General features: G+C 40.7%; 2 protein-coding genes across 3 annotated transcripts in view; both read right to left on the bottom strand.

Annotated features, from left to right (window-relative positions):
- The window catches only part of LOC135081643 (uncharacterized), a 221,989-nt gene that overhangs the window by 100,915 nt on the left and 99,457 nt on the right, over positions 1 to 21,617 (bottom strand). The gene's annotated exons all lie outside the window — the stretch shown is intronic.
- The window catches only part of LOC135081646 (DNA replication licensing factor Mcm2), a 26,077-nt gene extending 4,460 nt beyond the window's left edge, over positions 1 to 21,617 (bottom strand). Inside the window, exons 1-13 of the mRNA XM_063976403.1 lie at positions 21,323 to 21,617; positions 20,917 to 21,086; positions 20,410 to 20,576; positions 17,368 to 17,557; positions 14,110 to 14,602; positions 10,474 to 10,677; positions 5,299 to 5,530; positions 4,172 to 4,263; positions 3,911 to 3,996; positions 3,115 to 3,282; positions 1,650 to 1,811; positions 750 to 903; positions 150 to 249 (exon numbers count right to left, since the gene is read on the bottom strand). Coding sequence (XP_063832473.1) covers positions 150 to 249; positions 750 to 903; positions 1,650 to 1,811; positions 3,115 to 3,282; positions 3,911 to 3,996; positions 4,172 to 4,263; positions 5,299 to 5,530; positions 10,474 to 10,677; positions 14,110 to 14,602; positions 17,368 to 17,557; positions 20,410 to 20,576; positions 20,917 to 21,086; positions 21,323 to 21,325 — 2,221 coding nt within the window. The 5' untranslated portion in view covers positions 21,326 to 21,617. The remainder of the gene's footprint in view (positions 1 to 149; positions 250 to 749; positions 904 to 1,649; positions 1,812 to 3,114; positions 3,283 to 3,910; positions 3,997 to 4,171; positions 4,264 to 5,298; positions 5,531 to 10,473; positions 10,678 to 14,109; positions 14,603 to 17,367; positions 17,558 to 20,409; positions 20,577 to 20,916; positions 21,087 to 21,322) is intronic.

Below are 21,617 nucleotides of genomic sequence, written 5' to 3'. Positions count from 1 at the left end.
GTGTCTTCATCGAAAAATAGTATGAGCAACAGAGTGTGGCGCGGACGCTATTGACGGGTTAGCACGCGCGGTGGGACGGGCGTGCATTTTTGTGCACCCGCGCAAGTTTTAGCGTAAGCCCTAAAACCTTGTATGGCAATTTTACTAACCCGACTCGATGTGTCGCACAGTGATGGGCAGACTTCCCGTAGCTAGCGACTCTTGTCGAAGCTGACTGTACATTTTCGCCACTTTGTCTTGGTCCATGTTCTGCAAAAACAAAGAAATTATTAATTAGTAAAGATAAAAGAAAAATAGCTCACAAAGGTATCAGGAATGCGCTGAATGCAGGCTGCTACCAACCGGTAATTACGGAAATCGTTAGAGGAGGGAAGCCTACGGGACTATTTCCACCTCTGGTTCCCACCGCTGCAACTCCTGTGTAGCCAGGATCTACAGCTTGACGTCCAATAAAAACCCAACCAGTGAATGTCTTTGGAGGGAAGCCTATGTTCAGCAGTTCCTATGGCTTATAGATAAAAGATGTAACAACAATAGAACCTCCTCCATTTTGAAGTCTTTATAAATGGCAACAGAGATAGGATGATTAATTATTACTAAAGCCACTGTGCGACGGGCGCCCGCAGTGAGTGTGCGATCGCGACAGCAACATAATTACGCGCGAGCGATAAGGATGGGTAGCTTGGGGTCATTGGACAAAATTCTACGTGCTCACGGACCAGGCTTTACAGCTGAGTGGCACCACAAACCTGTAACTTAGGGTGCACATTCTCTCTGGAGTACACGATGTATTTCTTGAGCAAGTCCTGCTGCAGCGTGAACTCTGGGTCGGGGCCGTTGGTGTCTTCTAGCACGGTGCCTTGCTGCGTCGGGTGGTGGCGGATGTGAGAGCTGACTACGAATCTGTATAAATTGTGTTTTCATTTGAGTATTTATTTAGCAACACAAATGGAAAAGTCCTTGTATAGACCGTTTTATCCACGATTGTGTTGCGAACTTTTTGGTATAGTACCCAAAAAATAACAACACGCCCTTGTTTCTACCCTGTGCCTTAATACGAACTATTTGACGCTGATTGTACCACCAATCAATATCAAAATCGAATTGAATATGTTAACAATCTTCTTTTAATGCATTATAATAATTATTTTTGCAGCAGACACAGCTCATTAGGTATAATTTTTATATTTATACTATTTTATCTGCGTGATCGAATCAGAAATGAGGAGATCCGCAGGAGAACTAAAGTGACCGACATAGCTCGCAGAATTGCTAAAATCAAGTGGCAGTGGGCGGGGCACATAGCTCGTAGAGACGATGGCCGTAGGGGCAGAAAAGTTCTCGAGTGGCGACCACGGGCTGGAAGACGTAGCGTGGGCAGGCCTCCTACTAGGTGGACCGACGATCTGGTAAAGGTCGCGGGAAGAGCCTGGATGCGGGCAGCGCAGGACCGTTCATTATGGAAAGCCTTGGGGGAGGCCTTTGTCCAGCAGTGGACGTCATTTGGCTGAAACGAACGAACTATTTTATCTAGCACAAGAAGCAGTAGTCTCATAGAACAGGACCAGATTACTCCTGTAAATGTTGTGTGTAAATGTTTGTGCCAAAAACAATCTGGAAATAAAATTATGTCTTGTATTTAAACTTACTTAGCCAAATGTGCGTCTTGCATAGGGTCGGCCTCGTCTCTAACCACGCAGAGGACGTCGAATCTGGACAGAATCGGTTCAGAGAGGTTGACGTTTTCTGTGAACGTGAGCGACGCGTCGTATCGCCCCCCGATCGGATTGGCGGCTGCTATTATAGAGCATCTGGAATAAAATTCTGATATTAGTTTATTTGGGAAATAATTAACTCGGCAGTCAAAAAATCAAAAATATTTATTCAGTTTAGACCACAAGTGGCACTTATGAACGTCAATAGAGAATAATAAAAAAAGAAAAGGTAGCCCTTATGGGGCACTTTACAAGTCTCCTTATCTTTTGGGCCCTACCAGCGCTTCGAGACAAACATATGGCAAGTGCTGAGAAGAAACGCCGGAACAAACTCAGTCACCACTTATTGCCAGGAATTATCTAACGGTAAGAATAGTCAAATTTAAGTACATCAAATATGTGCAGACTGAACTGACCACGCATCCTTGTCATCAATATAGTCTCGAACCTTGTAGTACCCTTTGGACATAAGGGTATTTTTTATATGTATCTTAAATTTGTTTATTGGCAATTCGACAAGGTTGTGTGGTATTTTGTTAAATATGGTAATACATTTCCCCAAGAGTCGAAAGAGTTAATTATGATATGATTATGATGGAGTAGAAAGAACTGGCTATCTCACATCCAACTGCTAGAACACAACAAAGCTGTTAAAATTGTTGTTATGACGACAGACTTTGGTTAGATGGTGGTAGCTAGCTAGGCGGACTCAGAACAAGCCCTATCAGCAACCAAATTAAGCAGTAAACGTTGCCCCCACTAGGAATCCAACTCGGGACATCCGAGTCTGAAGCAGGTAAGGGTCTTACCACTAGATCACAGTGTTTGAGTTGAGTGTCTTGCGCTGCTTCTCCTTAACACTGGCGCATTTACTGTCCCGAAGCAGTGGAACGGTTAAAGTAATACTGGGACATGTAAAAGTGCTTTTAAAGGCCTCGTCGTTTCAGTCGAAAGTCGTCCACTGCTGGACAAAGGCCTCCCCCAAGGATTTCCACAAAGACTGGTCCTGCGCCGTCCGCGACCTTCACCAGATCGTCGGTCCACCTAGTGGGAGGCCTGCCCAAATTACGTCTTTCGGCTCGTGGTCGCCACTCGAGAACTTTTCTGCTCCAGCTGCCCAGCGATTTGAAGGGCTCAAAAACTGAACTCCGACAAACGTTACTTCGAAATTACGTTACTCCGACACTACTGAATATCGACATGACTTCGACACTACACTACTTAGACAAAGGCGAATATCCTTTGTCGGAGTAGTGTAGTGTCGAAGTAAAGTCATGTCGATATTCAGAAATGTCGGAGTAAAGTTTGTCGGAGTTTACTTAGGTAGCCGATTTGAAGGCCTACTTGCAGAAAATAAATGACTTTTATGACGGTTTAGGCTGTATTTAAAGGAGTTTACCTGGCGTGCAGCGACGTGACGATGCCGGCTTTAGAGATTGAGATGGACTGCTGCTCCATGGCCTCGTGGATGGATGTGCGGTCTTGGTCGTTCATCTTGTCGAACTCGTCGATAAGACACACGCCGCGGTCCGCTAATACCAGAGCACCGGCTTCTAATGTCCATTCTCTGTGAAAACAAGGACCAAGTCAACACTTCGATGATAGGTTGTATGCGAAATGAAAGCGACAATTTTCCTCAATAGACATGTTGACACCACCAATCAATTGACGTACTTTTTAAAACTGTCAATAGATTTTGTATGACACTACAAGCAAGGGACGTCACTATTTTGTCAACTCAATTAAACTACTTTTTTCAATTACAATGCGACCAAAAATCGTAATTTACAGGTAATTTAAAATTAATTAAGTTTTTAAGACCAGAATGAAGTGTTTTTTTAGAAAAGTTGTGATATCGAATTATTGGGGAATGGTGTCATATTGTCTGTTGAAATGTTTGAACCTAAGGCCCGGTTTCTACAAAGCGGAGCGGAGAAGAGAGATGTGTCGGGCGGACTCGTTTTTCTATAGAATTTGACAGGGTGCGGAGAGGAGATATGTGGAAATAATGAAATCTAATTGGTTATTTAAATCACTTCTGCGCTCCGCTTTGGTGGAAACCGGGCCTTACGGGAAAGTTTAAATCTATTGGAGAAATTCGACATTTTATAGGAAGTTTACTTGCTGTACTTAAAACCTTAGTGTGGGAACCTTAAGTGGGATCATTGGCGAATCTAGGGTAAAATTGTAAGTACCTGGTGGTAGGGTTTTTCCTGACATAAGCTGTCAAACCGACGGCACTGGCACCTTGGCCAGTTGTGAACACGGCTCTTGGAGCTATCTGTAACAAGATGCATCAAATAATACTACCATACCATACTACCTACTTAGGTAAAAATTGATGTATATTGTTTTGCCTAAAAACAACTGCATCAATCAAATACTGTATTGATGCAGTTGTTTATACTAAATTTTCAAGAAAAGAAGTAACTAAAAATGTATGGACGATTTATTACCTTTTCTGTGTACTTCAAGAATTGTGATTTAGCGGTACCAGGATCACCACAGATAAGAACATTAATATCGCCTCTCACTTTGTGTTTTTCGCCTGAAAGAAAAAATATTCAGTTAAGTCGCAGTGGAGACTATATTAATTGACTACAACCCGATCCAGCTAACTGCGTACCTCGATGGATTCTGATTCACTTACCCCTACTTCTCCCTGCGTTCGCCCTGTCCGTACCAGTGGCCTAATTCACGTATTTTGAGTCAAGATCTCGCTGACGTTCAGAAGTCGTCCCATTGAAAAACAGTTCTAAATCCGTATTCACAAGGGTCATTTTGATAGAACGATTAGTCGATAGGATCGCAACTCAGTGTTTTGTTGATGTTGAAGTTTTGTTACGTGAATAAAGCTACTGAGCGTCGACTTGACATCACGGTTGCCAGGTCCTCAGTTAACTCGACAGGGTTATATGCTTTTACAGTGGAGAATAAAGGACTTAGCACACTTATCAACCCGGAAAGGGATCGTTACCGTATCAATTGAAGGTGGTCAGTATTCTTTGTATGAAACTCCATACTGCATCGCACACTTATCCGCACCGTAACGTAAACGCCTCGCCTCGCGGTTGACAGCGCAGAAGGCGATGACAGCTCGCGAAAGGCGATGTACGCTGTTGATCCCTTTGCGAGTTGATAGTCTGCTATGTTATAAATACAGGGTGTTAGGTAAATGGGTATATGAGCCGACACTAGCCCATGTTAACATGGGCATATAAATGGTATGGTGAAGTCAGAAAATTGATATCATCATTTTATGTTTTTTAATTTTCATACAAAATAAATTTTATAAAATCCGATTTGTATGAAAATTAAAATAATTAAAATGAAGATATCAATTTTCTGACTTCACCATACCATTTATATGACCATGTTAACATGGGCTTGTGTCGGCTCATATACCCATTTACCTAACACCCTGTATACAACTTGAAAAATCGAACTGCCTAAGGCAGAAATTTAACCCACGACCTTTCGCTTGCCGGGCGACTGTTCTTTCATTTGAGCTACTTAGACACAGGATGAAACTGTCGAGTCTGCTATGACCTTAAATTACTTGAAATGATATAATATTACATACCTGGATTCTTCGCCTCCCCTCCAAACAGTGCCAAGGCTAAACCCCTCTTAATATATTCGTGTCCGTATATCGAAGGGGCTATGCTCTGCACTATGCGCTCCCCTATCTGAGGGTCTTTGGATAGCTTGATGATGTTAGCCACGTCTTCGTCTGTCAGAGATTCGACTATGTGCTTGCAGTCTTTCACTACTATGTAGTTAGCTATGATGACCGTGGCGAATACTGGGAAACCCTAAAATGTTAAAAATATTATCAATATAATTATTCATATTGAGTTGTAAGGTGGAATTTCTCTGTGGGTATGCCATCTGCTAAAGCCTGGTCCGTAAGCACGTAGAATCCCGTCCAATGACCCCAAGCTACCCATCCCTATCGCTCGCGCGTGATTATGTTGCTGTCGCGACTGTGCGACGGGCGCCCGCAGTGAGTGTGCAAGCGCGACAGCAACATAATTACGCGTGAGCGATAGGGATGGGTAGCTTGGGGTCATTGGACGGGATTCTACGTGCACACGGACCAGGCTTTAGTTGAGTTTTTTTTCCGTCGGAAAATGATTTGCGCATACCGTGGCGCATACCCACTGGATGGATAAGACTAGAGGGTTATGTGGTACTCTTCCCACCAGAAGGGTGGGGTTTCCCATTAAAAGCCGAAGGTGTCCTCCGGGGCTATTAAAACGGGGCCACGAGTTATTGTCCTAAAATTGGACATTCGTTTGCGGCTCTAAAAGTTGAGCTAGTCTAACTCCGCCTAGAAGCTCAGAAGTTTCCTGGGAATAACCTTGTGGCTTCTCGGAATAACCTTGGGTTACCTAGATTTTTGAAATCATCAATCATCATTTCAGCCATAGGACGTCCACTGCTGAACATAGGCCTCCCCCAATGCTTTCCATGTTGATCGATTGGTAGCGGCCTGCGTCCAGCGCTTTCCTGCTACCTTTACGATGTCGTCGGTCCACCTTGTAGGTGGACGTCCCACGCTGCGTTTTTTGAGATTTTTGAAAAGGAGTGAATTAACTGCCTCGAAAAGCAAACAAGGTCCACGTGACGGGCAGTTTTTTTTTATAGCAAAGCAGCCTCTGCAGAGACTGTTTACTATATTGACGCTCGTGTATTTACATCAATAGCGATAATACTGGCCAGTAGGCCTAAGATGCGCGCCGTGATAACTTTTATCGACGTCAAAATGTATGAGCAAAATCAATAAAATGGCGCGATAACCGCTTATCACGGCGCGCATCTTTGGCCTACAGGTCGACAAACTTAACTGAAGTTGGGTTTAAGGCTTGGTATTTCTGCTAAAGTAGGTATTTCGCGCTGTCAAAATCTGCGCGCGCAATACTTCGCCGAAGACAGCGCGCCAAAGAGCTCTCGCGGCTACACAGTATAGAAATACGCAGTTGGTTAGGTTAGGTTGACTTCCTTCCGTTCAAGCGTCACACTCACAGCACTTTCTAATACAAATCATATCCAAGTGATACAAATTAAAACAACTTTTAAAATTTTTGGGAATGTATTTTAGAATCGAATAAATATACATAGAATATAACTGCCAAAGTAAACACGGTTCAAAGAGGCGTGGCGTCACCCGACCTTCCGGAAGTTCCGCGCCGGCTAAAAGAATTTCAAGATTACGTCACCCGACCTATCGGTAGATCCTCGGGAGCTTGAGCGATTGGAAAAACATTTTATGATCAGTTACTCGTAGTAGCGATTATTTAGAGCTTGGATAATAAATTATAGTTGTTGCAATTCACAAAGCTTTGCATGTGGTTAATTACATTAATCAGTACACGCATCAATTTTGTTCAGTCTTTTTGTTTATTAATAAATAAAAATATCATACTAAAATTGCATACATATTTGTTTGTATTGGTCTGGGTGTTTTCTTTCCATAATTTATGTATAACGTATGTACGGGGCTCTGTATCGAAAATCACTATGAGCAATAAGCATCACACACGGTTACCTGGAGTGCATTACCGCAGCAAAAAGCTTGCCATCTTAAATGAACGGTATAATATCGAGGTTTCGTCAGTACAGTTGCGAACAAAGGTGTTTGTGTAGTGTAGTTGAGTTGAGAGGTCAGATTATTGAAATAATAAAACGAACATTTTATTTTTTAAATACATTTTAAAAATAATTTACATTACAGATAACAATGAGAGGATGACATTGCAAGGTGGTGCCAGTCCAGTCTTAAATCCGTTGATATATGCTGCATCTGCCATGTTTTTGGCTAAAAGATTCTTCTATCTTGCAGTTTAGACTTTTATTACAGACCTCAGACAGTATTTTTGGAAAACTTTTACGCATGGTGGAGGATGGGACGCTCTAGAGACTCAAGTCTAGAAGGAGTCACATGAACTCCAAGTTTTAAATCCGTTGACATCTGCTGCATCTGCCATGTTTTTGGCTATAAGATTCTTCTATCTTACGGCTTAGACCTTTAGCTACAGACCTCAGACAGTATTTTTGGAAAACTTTTACGCATGGTGGAGGATGGGACGCTCTAGAGACTCAAGTCTAGAAGGAGTCACATGAACTCCAAGTTTTAAATCCGTTGACATCTGCTGCATCTGCCATGTTTTTGGCTATAAGATTCTTCTATCTTACGGCTTAGACCTTTAGCTACAGACCTTAGACAGTATTTTTGTGAAAATTCTTACGCATGGTGGAGGAAGGGACGCTCTAGACACTCAAGTCTACAAGGAGTCACATCAACTCCAGTTTTAAATCCGTTGACATCTGCTGCATCTGCCATCTTTTTGGTTAGAAGATTCTTCCATCTTGCAGCGTAGACCTTTAGCTACAGACCTTAGACAGTATTTTTGTGAAAATTCTTACGCATGGTGGAGGAAGGGACGCTCTAGACACTTAAGTCTACAAGGAGTCACATGAACTCCAGTTTTAAATCCGTTGACATCTGCTGCATCTGCCATCTTTTTGGCTAGAAGATTCTTCTATCTTGCAGCTTAGACCTTTAGCTACAGACCTTAGACAGTATTTTTGTGAAAATTCTTACGCATGGTGAAGGAAGGGACGCTCTAGAGACTCAAGTCTACAAGGAGTCATAATATTTTTTTTTTATGCATAACAAGGCAGGTATTTGACCACAATCGCACCTGATGTTAAGTGGAATGCAGTCTAGGATGGTACATATCTGCCCTGTAAGTGCTTATTCACTCTCGCCTTGAAGAGGCCCGGATTATAGTTTTCGGGAAAGACAGCAGCAGGCAACGAATTCCAGTCCCTAGCTGTTATAAAAGAGTAATCGAAACGCTTAGTGCGAGCTGGTGGAATGTCAACAATATAGGGATGGTACGCTAACCTGCGTCTGGTTCCCCGATGATGGAAGAGGGCTGGTGGAATTAATTCGTGTAATTTATTCGCACATTCTCCGAAGTGTAGCCTGTAGAAAACCGATAGGGATGCTACCTTACGGCGATGGTCAAGTTCCTGGAGCGCCGCTTCAACAAGGGTAGGGCTGTCGATAAGTCTTCTGGCACGCCTTTCCACCGAATCCAAAGCAGCCATATGAACTCCAGTTTTAAATCCGTTGACATATGCTGCATTTGCCATCTTTTTGGCTAGAAGATTCTTCTATCTTACAGCTTAGACCTTTAGCTACAGACCTTAGACAGTATTTTTTATTATTGATCTGTGTCAGTGTGCTCTTCTAAAGAGTGTAAGACGATTGTATGTAGGTACTATTAAAATGTAATTTTAACTCATTGGTTTTGTCTCATATTTGAGGAATGTACTATGTATCATGAGTAGAGTCTTCGTTTAAAAGGATGCGAACGATTTAAATTTCAATAGGTAGACAAAATTGATAATTTTTAATTATCAAAAATTTAAGCTTTCTCCAGTAACACTGATATTATTATACTGTGACTCATCAAAGTCATCATTGTCAAAAATATTGACAAATCGCGAACTGTCACGGCCAAAAAACTGACACGCGTCCGTCCTCCGTAAGCGCCACCGCGCGACTGATTGAGATTGTCCAAGCCGTCATGGACGATTTTTTCCACATTTTTTAAAATAGTAACTAAATAAGACGCAATATAAAAATTTCATCCGTTAAAAGCCCTCAAGTTATTTCTGAACTTTAGTTTAGTAAAAGATTTAGAATCTCAAATCGCTTATTTTAAAAATAAAACCATAAATAGAAAAAGAATAGAGGTAACTTTGGGAATTTATTCTATCGAGTCAACTTCATCAAATCGTGTTTCCATCCGTTAATAGCCCTAGAAAATATCCTCAACTATGCCCAATAAAAATCTTAGCCTTTAATTTTACTGTTTAGTACCTCAAAAATGAAAAATGAAAACCTCATTTTCGCCATTTTCTCTGCTACCCGGCCTTAATATGCTGGACAAGCCTCTACTCGCGGTGTCAGTGTGGACGTACAACGAGCCTACGACAATCACTCTCCATTGCTCGATGCGTATCTCTTTATGCTCGTCTTAAAACCAACAATAGAAGGAGCACACGAGCACGAGCCGAAAGTTCGAAGCACGCTCGTTCAAGGCTCATAATTCGGTCCACACTTATTGGTTTTGATGTTACGGTTAATGTGATAAATTGAAAATTATGAATAATCGCCGGTTATTATGAATAATTACCGACAGTTTTTTTTTTTTTTTTATGTGATAGGAGGCAAACGAGCAGACGGATCACCTGATGATGAGGTAAAAGTGATAAATTAATCACATTTATCAGTGATTATTTAATAATGCAAGCTTAATACTAACAAATATCATAAAAGAGAACATCGGCTTGTGTACAGCGCCGGTGTACAGCCACACATTTTGATATCATATATTAATATAATTTGGCATAATGCCTTTGGACTGTTTCTTGCGTAACATTACTTTGCCATAATGCCCATAACATATTGTTTTGATTTAAAGTGAAAAATAAGTTTAGGTGCGGCGAGGGTGGCCCTTGGGCCACCCGTAAGCCGCCTATTTAGTTTTTTACACACATAAATGATCTCATATTAATCACTTTTACCAAATCATGAGGTAATTATTCATAATAACCGGCGATTATTCATAATTCACATTGACCGTAACATTGACACGGCTTGTGCCCCGCTCGTGATCGGCTCGTGTAGCGTAGGACTTCAGATACATGGCTGACATTGGATATAAAGTTATAAACTCACCTGCTCCGTGTTCAAAGACCCATCATAGTTATTCGTGTATATGCCAGTAAGATCCACCTCATCGCCCGGCTTGCAGCGGTCGCACAGGTCGGCAAGTAACACGCACTCTTTACTGCGAGGAATGCGTCCCGCGGGAATGCGGCCCGGGGATTCCTGGATGGTGACCTTCTGGTAGTTGCGGTACACTGTTTGTTCCATGTTCACCTGGGGAAGTAAATGGTGGCGAGTGAATTTGAAAGACTGCTTTTGAAGCTACAGAAAAGAGTAACGCGTATTTCCCTTTCCGTGTTCAATTGACGACGAAAATCAGCACGGCTTTGTATTACTATCCAACCCGCCAAACCCGTGCTTAATTGGCGTCAACTGAACGCGATTTTTGCGATCAAGCAAAGCTAACATAAGTTTTACAAAACCGTGTGCATTTTAAGAGAACACGGTTTTAATTCGATTCGATTTAAAACAAACCCGTGCTGATTTCGCGCGTTCGGAAATGTTCAAAGACAATGGTAGAATACAGTCCGGACGGCCTGAGGAAAAAACGTACTCACAATATACATAGATGAAAACCAGCGTTCTGCAAAATTGTTGTTTCAAAGTAATTTTTCTTTATTAGTTTTAACGTGTCTACTATATCCTTGTTCACATAGACAAAAACAATGGATCTCCACCTGCTAGTCATGTACTATAGGTACGCACTTATTTTTGAACAAATAAATGTTTTTCTTATTAAATTGTATTATAATGTTTCACTGAACTTCCATACATAACCAGTTTCATACAGCCTTGCTGTATACAGTTCAACTACACACTAATTTGTAAAACATTACGTAGCGCCACTCATTACAAAGACAGTTGATGCGAACTGAACACAGGCAAGTTCAATTCCATAGTAATAAAAAACGGTTTTTAATTCAGCTGTTCACTGTTTTGTAAAACCTCTGTTAGCGTTGCTTGATCGCAAAATCGCGTTCAGTTGACGCCAATTAAGCACGGGTTTGGCGAGTTGGATAGTAATACAAAACCGTGCCGATTTTCGTCGCCAATTGAACACGGAAAGGGAAATACGCAAGAGTAACTCATGCCCGTTTTCAACATCAATCTCTAATTTTTAAGTGACCCATATGGTAACTAGGGCATGCATTATTCGTTCGATATTGGTATTCGAATATTTCGAATACTAAAATTTATGGTATTCGAATACTTCGAATAAAACGATTTTTTCGAATACTGCTATTTTCAATATAATGTAAGTAAAAAAAAATCACTTTTTTGTCTATAATCATTTTAATAAGGATCAATTTGCTTAATACAATCATCTAACTTCAATAACTACTTGAAAAATACCCTCTAAAAAAAAAATACTGTTCAAACGAATGAAGCCCCACATCGGTGAACTGATACCTGAACACCAATTTGGTTTCCAGGAAAGACACTCCACAACTGAACAGGTCCACAGAACCATAAACATCATCTTAGAAGCACTAGAAAAGAAACGATACTGCTCAGCTGCGTTCTTGGACATAAGTCAAGCCTTCGACAAGGTCTGGCATAAAGGGCTCTTGTACAAACTGAAACAGAACCTCCCATGTCCGTTCTACGACATACTTAGGTCGTATTTGAAAGACAGATGCTTTGAAGTGAAATCTGGAGACTCTTGTTCTGCCCTATGCAACATAACGTCCGGTATACCCGTGAGTAGTGTCTTGGGGCCCGTGCTATACCTATTGTTTACCGCAGACCTGCCAACAACCGCAAATACATTCACAGGAATTTTTGCTGACGACAATGTAACAATGGCAACACACGACGATCCAGTCACGGCCTCACTCTATCTCCAGGAAAGCCTGACGGAAATGGAGAAATGGTACCATTCATGGCGGATTAAAGCGAACGGAGAAAAATCTGTTCATGTTCGTGTAACCTTCACTCTCAGAAGAAACTCCTGCTCACCGGTTAAACTTAATGGTATCCAAATACCTCAGGCTGAGCCGCTGAGGACGTTAGGTATCTGGGCTTGCACTTGGACCGCAGTCTAACCTGGAGAAAGCATATATGGACAAAGAAGAAACACCTAGATGCCAATCTAAGAAACATGATGTGGCTGCGGAGTCCAGTCACAGCTGAACACCAGTAGCAAAATGATGGTCTACAAAACTATCCTCAAACCTATCTGGACCTACGGGATACAGATGTGGGGAACAGCTGCCAACTCCAATCTCGACATAATCGAGCGCTTCCAGATAAAAGCCATACGTTTGATTTACCAAATCCCGTGGTATATCAGCAACAGGCTCATCTATCAGGACTTGCCATTGCCCCCATAGTCAGAGAGGAAATAAAGAGCCACACACTCCGCTACAAGGATAAACTTTCAAATCATAAAAACTCATCAGTCCAACAACTCATAACCATTGATGGCTTCCTATTCAGCAGACTACAAAGAGTGTCAGGAGTCTCCTTAGTAGATTCAAATTCAAATTCAAATTCAAATCTTCCAGGATAGTTGAGAGACCATGACCACTGAGGGCAACTGAGTCACTGGACTCCTGCTGATTTACTACAAACAAAAAATCTCATTACAACAGGAGATAACTACACCATAACACTAGCACCATCGGAAACCATCACCATCGGTGCCTGGCACTTTAACCTTTTTCGCGAATATTGGTTGGCACTTGAATGGATATCTGCGATTGCGCGCACTTGTCCATTCATCTAACCTTACCGCTAACTTCTTGCCTGCAGTTTTAATAGTTTTAAGTTTTATTAAGTAGTTTGCGGTCAGATATTTTTACTAGTTTTGAATAGGAAAGGCGTATTCGTATTGTTCGAAAAGACCGAATAATTCTAAAGATGCTATTCGAATAATAAATGTGGCGAATATCCGAATAATATGGATATCCGGATATCCGAATTGCATGCCCTAATGGTAACACATAACAGGACTTTTGGGATTAGGCGCATTAGGGCTAATTCTCATTATGGCAACCGACTCGCTAATGGACTACTTCGCATTATGGCTACTTCGTTTTCATATGGGTCACTTAAAATTAGGGATGCATATTGAAATCGGGCATTAGACTTTCTGCATTTTTAGGGGTTGCCATTTTCAGATTCTCAGTCATATAAATTACTTTGAATTCGAAAAGAAGTTAGGTCAAATGGACCTTGCAGTAAATAGGGCTCAGATTTAGAAGGACATAGAAAAGTCCTGACTGACTGAAGATGCGATCTTTTTCTTGATTTTGATTGGTGACAACACTGACAACCCAGAATTTTTTTAAAACTATAAGACTAAAGCCTGGTCCGTGAGCACGTAGAAACTTATCCAATGACCCCAAGCTACCCATCCTTATCGCTCGCGCGTAATTATGTTGCTGTCGCGACTGTGCGGCGGGCACTCGCAGTGAGTGTGCGAGCGCGACAGCAACATAATTACGCGCGAGCGATGGATGGGTAGCTTGGGGTCATTGGACAAGTTTCTACGTGCTCACGGACCAGGCTTTAGGCACTCTTTTAGTTGGCCGATAGTTGGATTTAGCTGTTAGTCGGTGGTCTGCGCCTAGGCTACATAAGAAGCTTTCTATAAGCTTCTTAAAGAATCAAACGTCATAAAAAATAATCTTCTTCACTCACCATAAACGGCCCAGCGCTCTGACACTCCGGACAAGACCCCGGCTTCACTTCAGAGTTTTGGCTCTGAACAAACGGTCCCAAGATATACCCGCATCTATTACAGTCATATTTCACAACGGAAAGCTGAGGTAACACTCCCGTAGTTGCTGTGATCACTCCCACCGTTCTCACAAGTTGATTCAAATGCAGTTTCCTGAACGTTCTTAGCTCTTCAATCAATGGAAGATCAGATATCCGGACGTGGATTTCTGATGTAACCCTCTCGTAACTGGGGAAGATTTGTAGCACAATATCTTTGGCGACTTCGTCGAATATTTGCAGCATTTGGAAAGGCGCTTCGGGCAAGAAGTAAGCGAGTACTTGCTCACGACGAGCGAGCACGTCGAATTCCACGTGGAAAGACGCCTGATTGTGCTCGCACATTCGACGGATCCGGTCCTTGTATACGAACTGGCCTTTGCTGTTTGTGTATGTGCGGAGGAAGTTTTTGAACCTAAAATTAAGAAAAAATTGTTATAATTATGGGCAGAATTTTTTAAATATTTTTATCTACTTACAACTGTGGAATTGAGAACAAAGAACTGTATGGTAGGTACAGAATACAGATAGAAACATCTTATTATAATTATTTCCAAAAACTTAAGAGCTCTTTCAAACCAACAACTGGCATCCGTCTAAAAACATCTAATTTGAAAGATCCCTTAAACAAACATGACTTATGCCCGTTTTCACCATCAATCCCTAATTTTTAAGAGACCCCTATGGTAACAAATAACAGGAATTTTGTTTACATAGGGGTTACTTATAAATTAGGGATTGATGGTGAAAACGGGCATTAGTCCACCACTCTTTCTGGTTTCCCATCAATGCAACTCCTGTATAGCCAGGATCTACTACAGATTGACCTCCAATGAATCCTAACCAGTGATTCATTTTCATTGAGTAGTCTACTGCAGTGGCGTAGCGTGGTTTTTCGCCGCCCGGGGCCGTCCGGAAATCCGCCGCCCTTTATTTTAATTATAAATATTTTAAAGTTTAAATATTATATTGAATGGACTTCAGGTATACTATTCACTTTTTTTGTTGAAAGTCAAAATAAACTACCACGCACTGCTTCAGAAGGAAAATACATTAAAGAGAAGCAATTGCTTGAAACCCACAGGAAGTTTGATTTTCTTAAATAGCTCAGCTTTATTATGTAACACTAGGTGTATAACAATAAACAATAATAACAAGTATTAAAGTATTTATTTGTCAATTGAGAGTAAATATTATCTTAAATTATACAGGGTGTTTCTTGTAAGGTGTCAAGCAGAAGGCAGGTGATAGGTGAGGATTAGACCTATCGATTTCACCCCCATGTATGTTCTACGATTTTTCGTAGGTTAGAAGTTATCGTTAATTTTGTGTTTTTTTCAAATTTTATGACCTAGTAGGCTTTAATTTTTTTTTATCTTTTTTTTGGGTTGACTTTTCTCAGATTTATTTTTTTTGACAGATTCCCTATTAATTGCAGATGTCTGAAAAAAATAATCACCTTCCTATCTTTGATGCAAGATACAAAATTTTTGCTAGAAACATAAAAAATATGCTTTTAGCAGAACATTCTAAAATTTTCAACTTAAAACTTCGAAAAAAAAAAGAACTTCCATAGGTCCAAAATAATTTTAAAAACTGCGCAGTTTTCTGAACTTTCATGATAATACAAAAAAACATGTACTTAATAGGCCATTATTTTCTGTAATCGCTCCACTAAAGTGGTAAGTCGGAGATTCCGTTACATGTTTTTGACTTTCTTAGGACTAACTAATGTTTGCAATCCCCTAAGTATACGTTACGTAGAACACATATAGAGACAATAACTGAACAGAATTTTTTTTTATCCACAACGAGGAAGCTCTTGCCTTTGATTTTTTTTTTATTGAATCTCCGACTTACCTCTTTAGTGGAGCGATTACAGAAAAAAATGGCGTATTAAGTACATGTTTTTTTGTATTATAATTATTATGAAAGTTTAGAAAACTGCGCAGTTTTTAAAACTATTTTGGACCTATGAAAGTTCTTTTTTTTTTCAAACTTTGTTGAAAATTTTAGAATGTTCTGCTAAAAGCATATTTTTTATGTTTCTAGCGAAAATTTTGTATCTTTTATCAAAGATAGGAAGGTGATTATATTTTTCAAACATCTGCAATTAATAGGGAATCTGTCAAAAAAAAGAAATCTGAGAAAAGTCAAACCAAAAAAAGACAAAAAAATTTAAAGTATACTAGGTCATAAAATTTGAAAAAATCACAAAATTAACGATAACTTCTAAACTACGAAAAATCGTACAACATACATAAGGATAAAATCGATAGGTCTAGTCCTCACCTATCACCTGCCTTCGGCTTGACACCTTACAAGAAACACCCTGTATAGTATAGTGCTCATTGAACTTAGAAGGAATAACATGTGCTTAATATTATTAAGGGTTGTACCCTAGCTAACCGGCGCCACCATATTTTTTCTTGATTACTTTTGTTATAGACCGAAATTAAAAAAGTGGTTTGAAAAATGTATAATATGTATCGAAGCTATTTTTTAAAATAATTTGTTTGAATTCATTAGATATTTGCAGCAAGTTACAGATTTAATTACTGCTAAAAGTTACCATTTTAGCTAAATTTTGAATTTCGAACTTGCAGAATATTATAAATACACTTATAGCTTAGATATGGCTTTAACTATTTACAAACCACTTTTTTATTTCGGTTTGTAACAAGAGAAATCACGAAAGATTATCTGTGGCGCCAGTTTTAGAGGGGTAAGTAAGCTCCTTAAATATTTTTGTTACTATTACTTAAAAAATAGATTAAAAATGTACTCTTCGTGCTTTTTTCAAAGCAAAATCTTTTACACAATCGTCGATATCAAATTGTTTCTCATTTTCAATTGCCAGTATAGCTAGATTTGTTAGTTTTAACGTAGACATAGGCGAATCTTTTTTTTCTTGTTCATGCAATGTTTTTTTTCTTATCCGCCGCCCCCTTTCATATGCCGCCCGGGGCCATGGCCCCCCCTGCCCCCCCCAAGCTACGCCACTGGTCTACTGCTGGACAAAGGCCTCCCCCAATGATTTCCACAAAGACCGGTCCTGCGCCGCCCGCATCCAGATACTTCCCGCGACCTTCACCAGATCGTCGGTCCACCATCCATCCTTGTCCAGCAGTGGACGTCATTCGGCTGAAACGAACGAACAAAATAGTTTTGTAACATTACCTGTTAGCAATCTCAGTCCGCGGTCCCAGCATAGACACCCACTCCTTGGTGGTGTATCCTTTAGTGTCCTCTAAGTTCTCGATACTCTCAATACCCTCTTCCACTTGTTCGTCAGTACCCATAGCTGCCTTTTCGGCGGCGCGGCGGCGTTTAGCACGCGGCGCTTCACCGCCCTCTTCGTCGGAATCATCTGGAGATTGATAGAAGGGTAATAATGAATCATCATCATCATCATCATTTCAGCCACAGGACGTCCACTGCTGAACATAGGCCTCCCCCAACCGTGCGATGTGGAAGTCAATAATGAATGGCTAGTTGAAAATTTGTTCATGATGTAATTTGCTGGTCATGCAGCACATAAAAATAAAAATTTTTACTGCATTGACTAAAAGCTTGGTCGCCTTTTTGAAATACATTTTATTTCAATCACCTACTGTTTCTGTACTAAAGACCAAAGTCTAGGATTCATTAATTGATACCTCTAAAGCCCGGTCCGTGAGCACGTAGAATTTTGTCCAATGACCCCTAGCTACCCATCTTTATTGCTCGCGCGTAATTATGTTGCTATCGCGCTCGCACACTCACTGCGGGCGCCCGTCGCACAGTCGCGACAGCAATATAATTACGCGCGAGCGATAAGGATGGGTAGCTAGGGGTCATTGGACAAAATTCTACGTGCTCACGGACCAGACTATACACATTCCTCAGAAAAACGGCCACCATACAAATAATTTAGCTTCAAGGCCAGTTCTGAAAACACTCCAATCATTGGTCTAAAAATTATATTACTCACAGGCTACTATTTAAGTTGAAGTTTATATCTTATTTTGAGTGACATCATAATACAAGCCATAATGACCATAGGTTTCAAATAATATGTTTTAGAACATTGCATTGATTAGAGAAAGGTTCCGCTACTTTTTATAAAAAACCTAGCTTCAACATTTTGTCAACTTACCGTACAGCAAACCACGGTCATCTCTCCGCACCCTGCCTTCATCACGGTCCCGGCGGCAAAGTTCCTGCTCGGCCGCCACTTGGTCCTCGATGGACATCGAGTCGTAGTCGTCTTCGTAGCAGTCCAGCGCGGGCATTGGACGACCTATCTTATTTAACAATTTCAACATTTTGTCAACTTACCGTACAGTAAGCCACGGTCCTCGATGGACATCGGGTCGTAGTCGTCTTCGTCGTCGCAGTCCAGCGCTGGCATTGGACGACCTTAACTATCTTATTTAACAATTTCAAAATTTTGACAACTTACCGTACAGTAAGCCACGGTCGTCGATCGACATCGGGTCGCAGTCGTCTTCGTCGTCGTAGCAGTGCAGCGCTGGCGTTGGACGGCCTTAACTATCTTATTTAACAATTTCAACATTTTGTCAACTTATAAATAAATAAATAAATAAAAGCTTTTTATTTCCACAAATTTACAATTATAAAAATTAAGTTAGAAGCATTTGTCTTCACTCTTGTGGCGCCCCTGTATGGGCAAAAGCCTCCTCCATTACGCTCCATTTCTTCCTGTCCTGGGCTAGGTCGAGCCAATTTTCTCCCGCTACTCTCGTTATATCATCAGCCCACCTTTCCTTGGGTCTCCCAACATTCCTCTTCCCCTTCGGTCCCTTCCATTCTGTTGATGTTATAGTCCATCTTTTATCTTTGTACCTTGCTAGGTGTCCAGCCCACTGCCATTTTATTTTTAAAGCTTTTTGGAGGGCATCTGTTAGTTTTGTTTGTTGTCTAATTTTGTTGTTTCTGATTTTTTGAATTTTTCTTATTTTCAGAATGCTCCTCTCCATCGCATGTTGACATGATTCTATTTTTGCTCTATTTTTGGTCTGGTACACCCAAGTTTGGCTCCCGTATAATAAGCATGGTAGTAGGCAGGTTTCGACTACGGTTCTTTTCAGGTGCAAGCTATAGTTGCCTTTCAGGATCTCTTTGTGCGACCAGAACTTTTTCCAGGTGATGTTTATCCTTCTGCTTATTTCCTCTTCGTTGCTATCTTTTTTGAATGAGACCTGTTTTCCCAGGTATATGTAGTCCTCGACATATTCTATGCATTTTCCATGTACCCATATTGGTGTTTTGAGACTGTTCGTCATTATTTTTGTCTTTGACATGTTCATAGCTAAGCCTGTTTTTATGCTTTCTTCTGCCAGTTCGCATATCATACTCTCCAACTGTGTTTGTGTCTCTGAGAAAATCACGATGTCATCGGCGAATCTTAAATGGCTGAGATGGCGGTTTTCGATTTTTATTCCTTTTTGTTTCCAATCTAGGGTTTTAAATATATTCTCCAAGACAGCGATAAACAACTTAGGAGATAGAGGGTCACCTTGTCTTACTCCTCTTTCTATTTTGATCTCATCTCCTCTGCTTTCCAGTTTCACTCGGCTGATAGAGTTCGAGTATATATTACGTAATATTCTTATGTATTTACAATCTATGTCGCATGATGTAAGTGCTTCCCAGATAGAATTGTGGCTTATGCTGTCGAAGGCTTTGCAGTAATCCACAAATGCCACATATAGAGGTTTGTTGAATTCTTTGTATTTCTCTATTACCTGTTCTAGAGTGTGTATGTGGTCAGTTGTAGAAAACCCAGACCGGAAGCCTGCCTGTTCTATAGGTTGTTTGCTGTCGATTTTAGGTGTTAATCGTTTGAGTATTAGTGAGGTGAATAGTTTGTATAAGCTAGCTAGCAAACTGATCGGTCTGTAGTTGCCCACGTCAAGAGGGTTCCCTTTTTTGTATAGCAGAATTTTGTCAACTTACCGTACAGTAAGCCACGGTCGTCGATGGACATCGGGTCGCAGTCATCTTCGTCGTCGTAGCAGTCCAGCGCTGGCATTGGACGGCCTTATCTACCTTTTTTAACAATTTCAACATTTTGTCAACTTACCGTACAACAAGCCACGGTCATCCCTCCGCACCCTGCCCTGCCACATCGGGTCGTAGTCGTCTTCGTCGTCGTAGCAGTCCAGCGCTACGGCCTCAACTATCTTATTTAACAATTTCAACATTTTGTCAACATACCGTACAGCAAACCACGGTCGTCCCTCCGCACCCTGCCTTCGTCGCGGTCCCGGCGGCGGAGTTCCTGCTCGGCCGCCACTCGGTCCTCGATGGACATCGGGTTGTAGTCATCTTCGTCCAGGTCTTCATTATCGTAGCGATCCAGCGCTGGCATTGGACGGTAATCACTGGAATCAGTAATTGGATATGTCAATACATTTGGAATAACAATCTATTCAAATCAAGGTAGGTATGATTTCTCAAGAAACTTAAGCTTAATTTTAAAAACAACAGCTGTAACATTAAAATGTTTTATTACTGGTCTGAATTTTAGCAGAAAGATAAAGGGAGCAGTCATAAATAAGCATTTAATTCAGTAATTTCAGTAAATATCCTATTTCAAGCTCACTAAAAAGGCAAATTAACCCTTAATTTAATATAAATAAAATAATACATGTTTTTTTGGAATTCATTATAAGATACTATACCAGACAAACAATCATAATAATTAAAAGTGGATTGACTCACGCTTCCATATTGTCACCAAACAGTTCTTCCCCATCCTCTTCCTCCTCATTAGGGTTATCCCCGAGGATGTCCCCCTCATCCTCAAACATCTCGTACTCCCGGGCTGGTGACGTCATCCTGGACCGCGCTCCGTCTCTATCAGACGCCGGCGTATCAGGTGTTGGTGAACTCTGAAGAGAATTAGGTTAGGTTATCTGATGAACTTGCTTTGTTCTAGAATGGCAAAAGTAAAGCCGATTTATGGAACTACGCTTAGTAGCATTCACAGAAGGCATATTTTGTCCGAAGAATATTACAAATAGTAGGTTTTATTAGCAACAAGTAAACGCCTAGCGGCTGGGGTAACGGGAGAATCATTGCGTCTAATTAGCTGTTTCAAAACCATACAAAACGGGCTTCAACTTACCATGATTATGCTTAACTAACTAATTAATCAAACAAAATGTAAAAGGCACGATATTTCTTAAGTTTTTACAACAAATAAGTAAAATAACAAGAACAAAAACACAAATCTTGAAGCTGTCACAAACCATAGAGAAAAGTAATACATAGGAAATAGAGAACCCTCTCTGTCAAATTTTTGAACCTACTAATTGACAGCCTGGTGTTAAATTCCCTGTACTTAACCTACGTACGTAACGCTCACATACATACATAGTACACGCACACATACATACATAAAGTCCACGCACACATACACA

The sequence above is a fragment of the Ostrinia nubilalis genome, chromosome 20, assembly GCF_963855985.1.
Source record: "Ostrinia nubilalis chromosome 20, ilOstNubi1.1, whole genome shotgun sequence".
NCBI classification, from domain to species: Eukaryota; Metazoa; Arthropoda; class Insecta; order Lepidoptera; family Crambidae; genus Ostrinia; species Ostrinia nubilalis.
The sequence above is the reverse complement of the archived record's forward strand: the minus strand, read 5'-3'. Positions and strand labels throughout refer to the sequence as shown.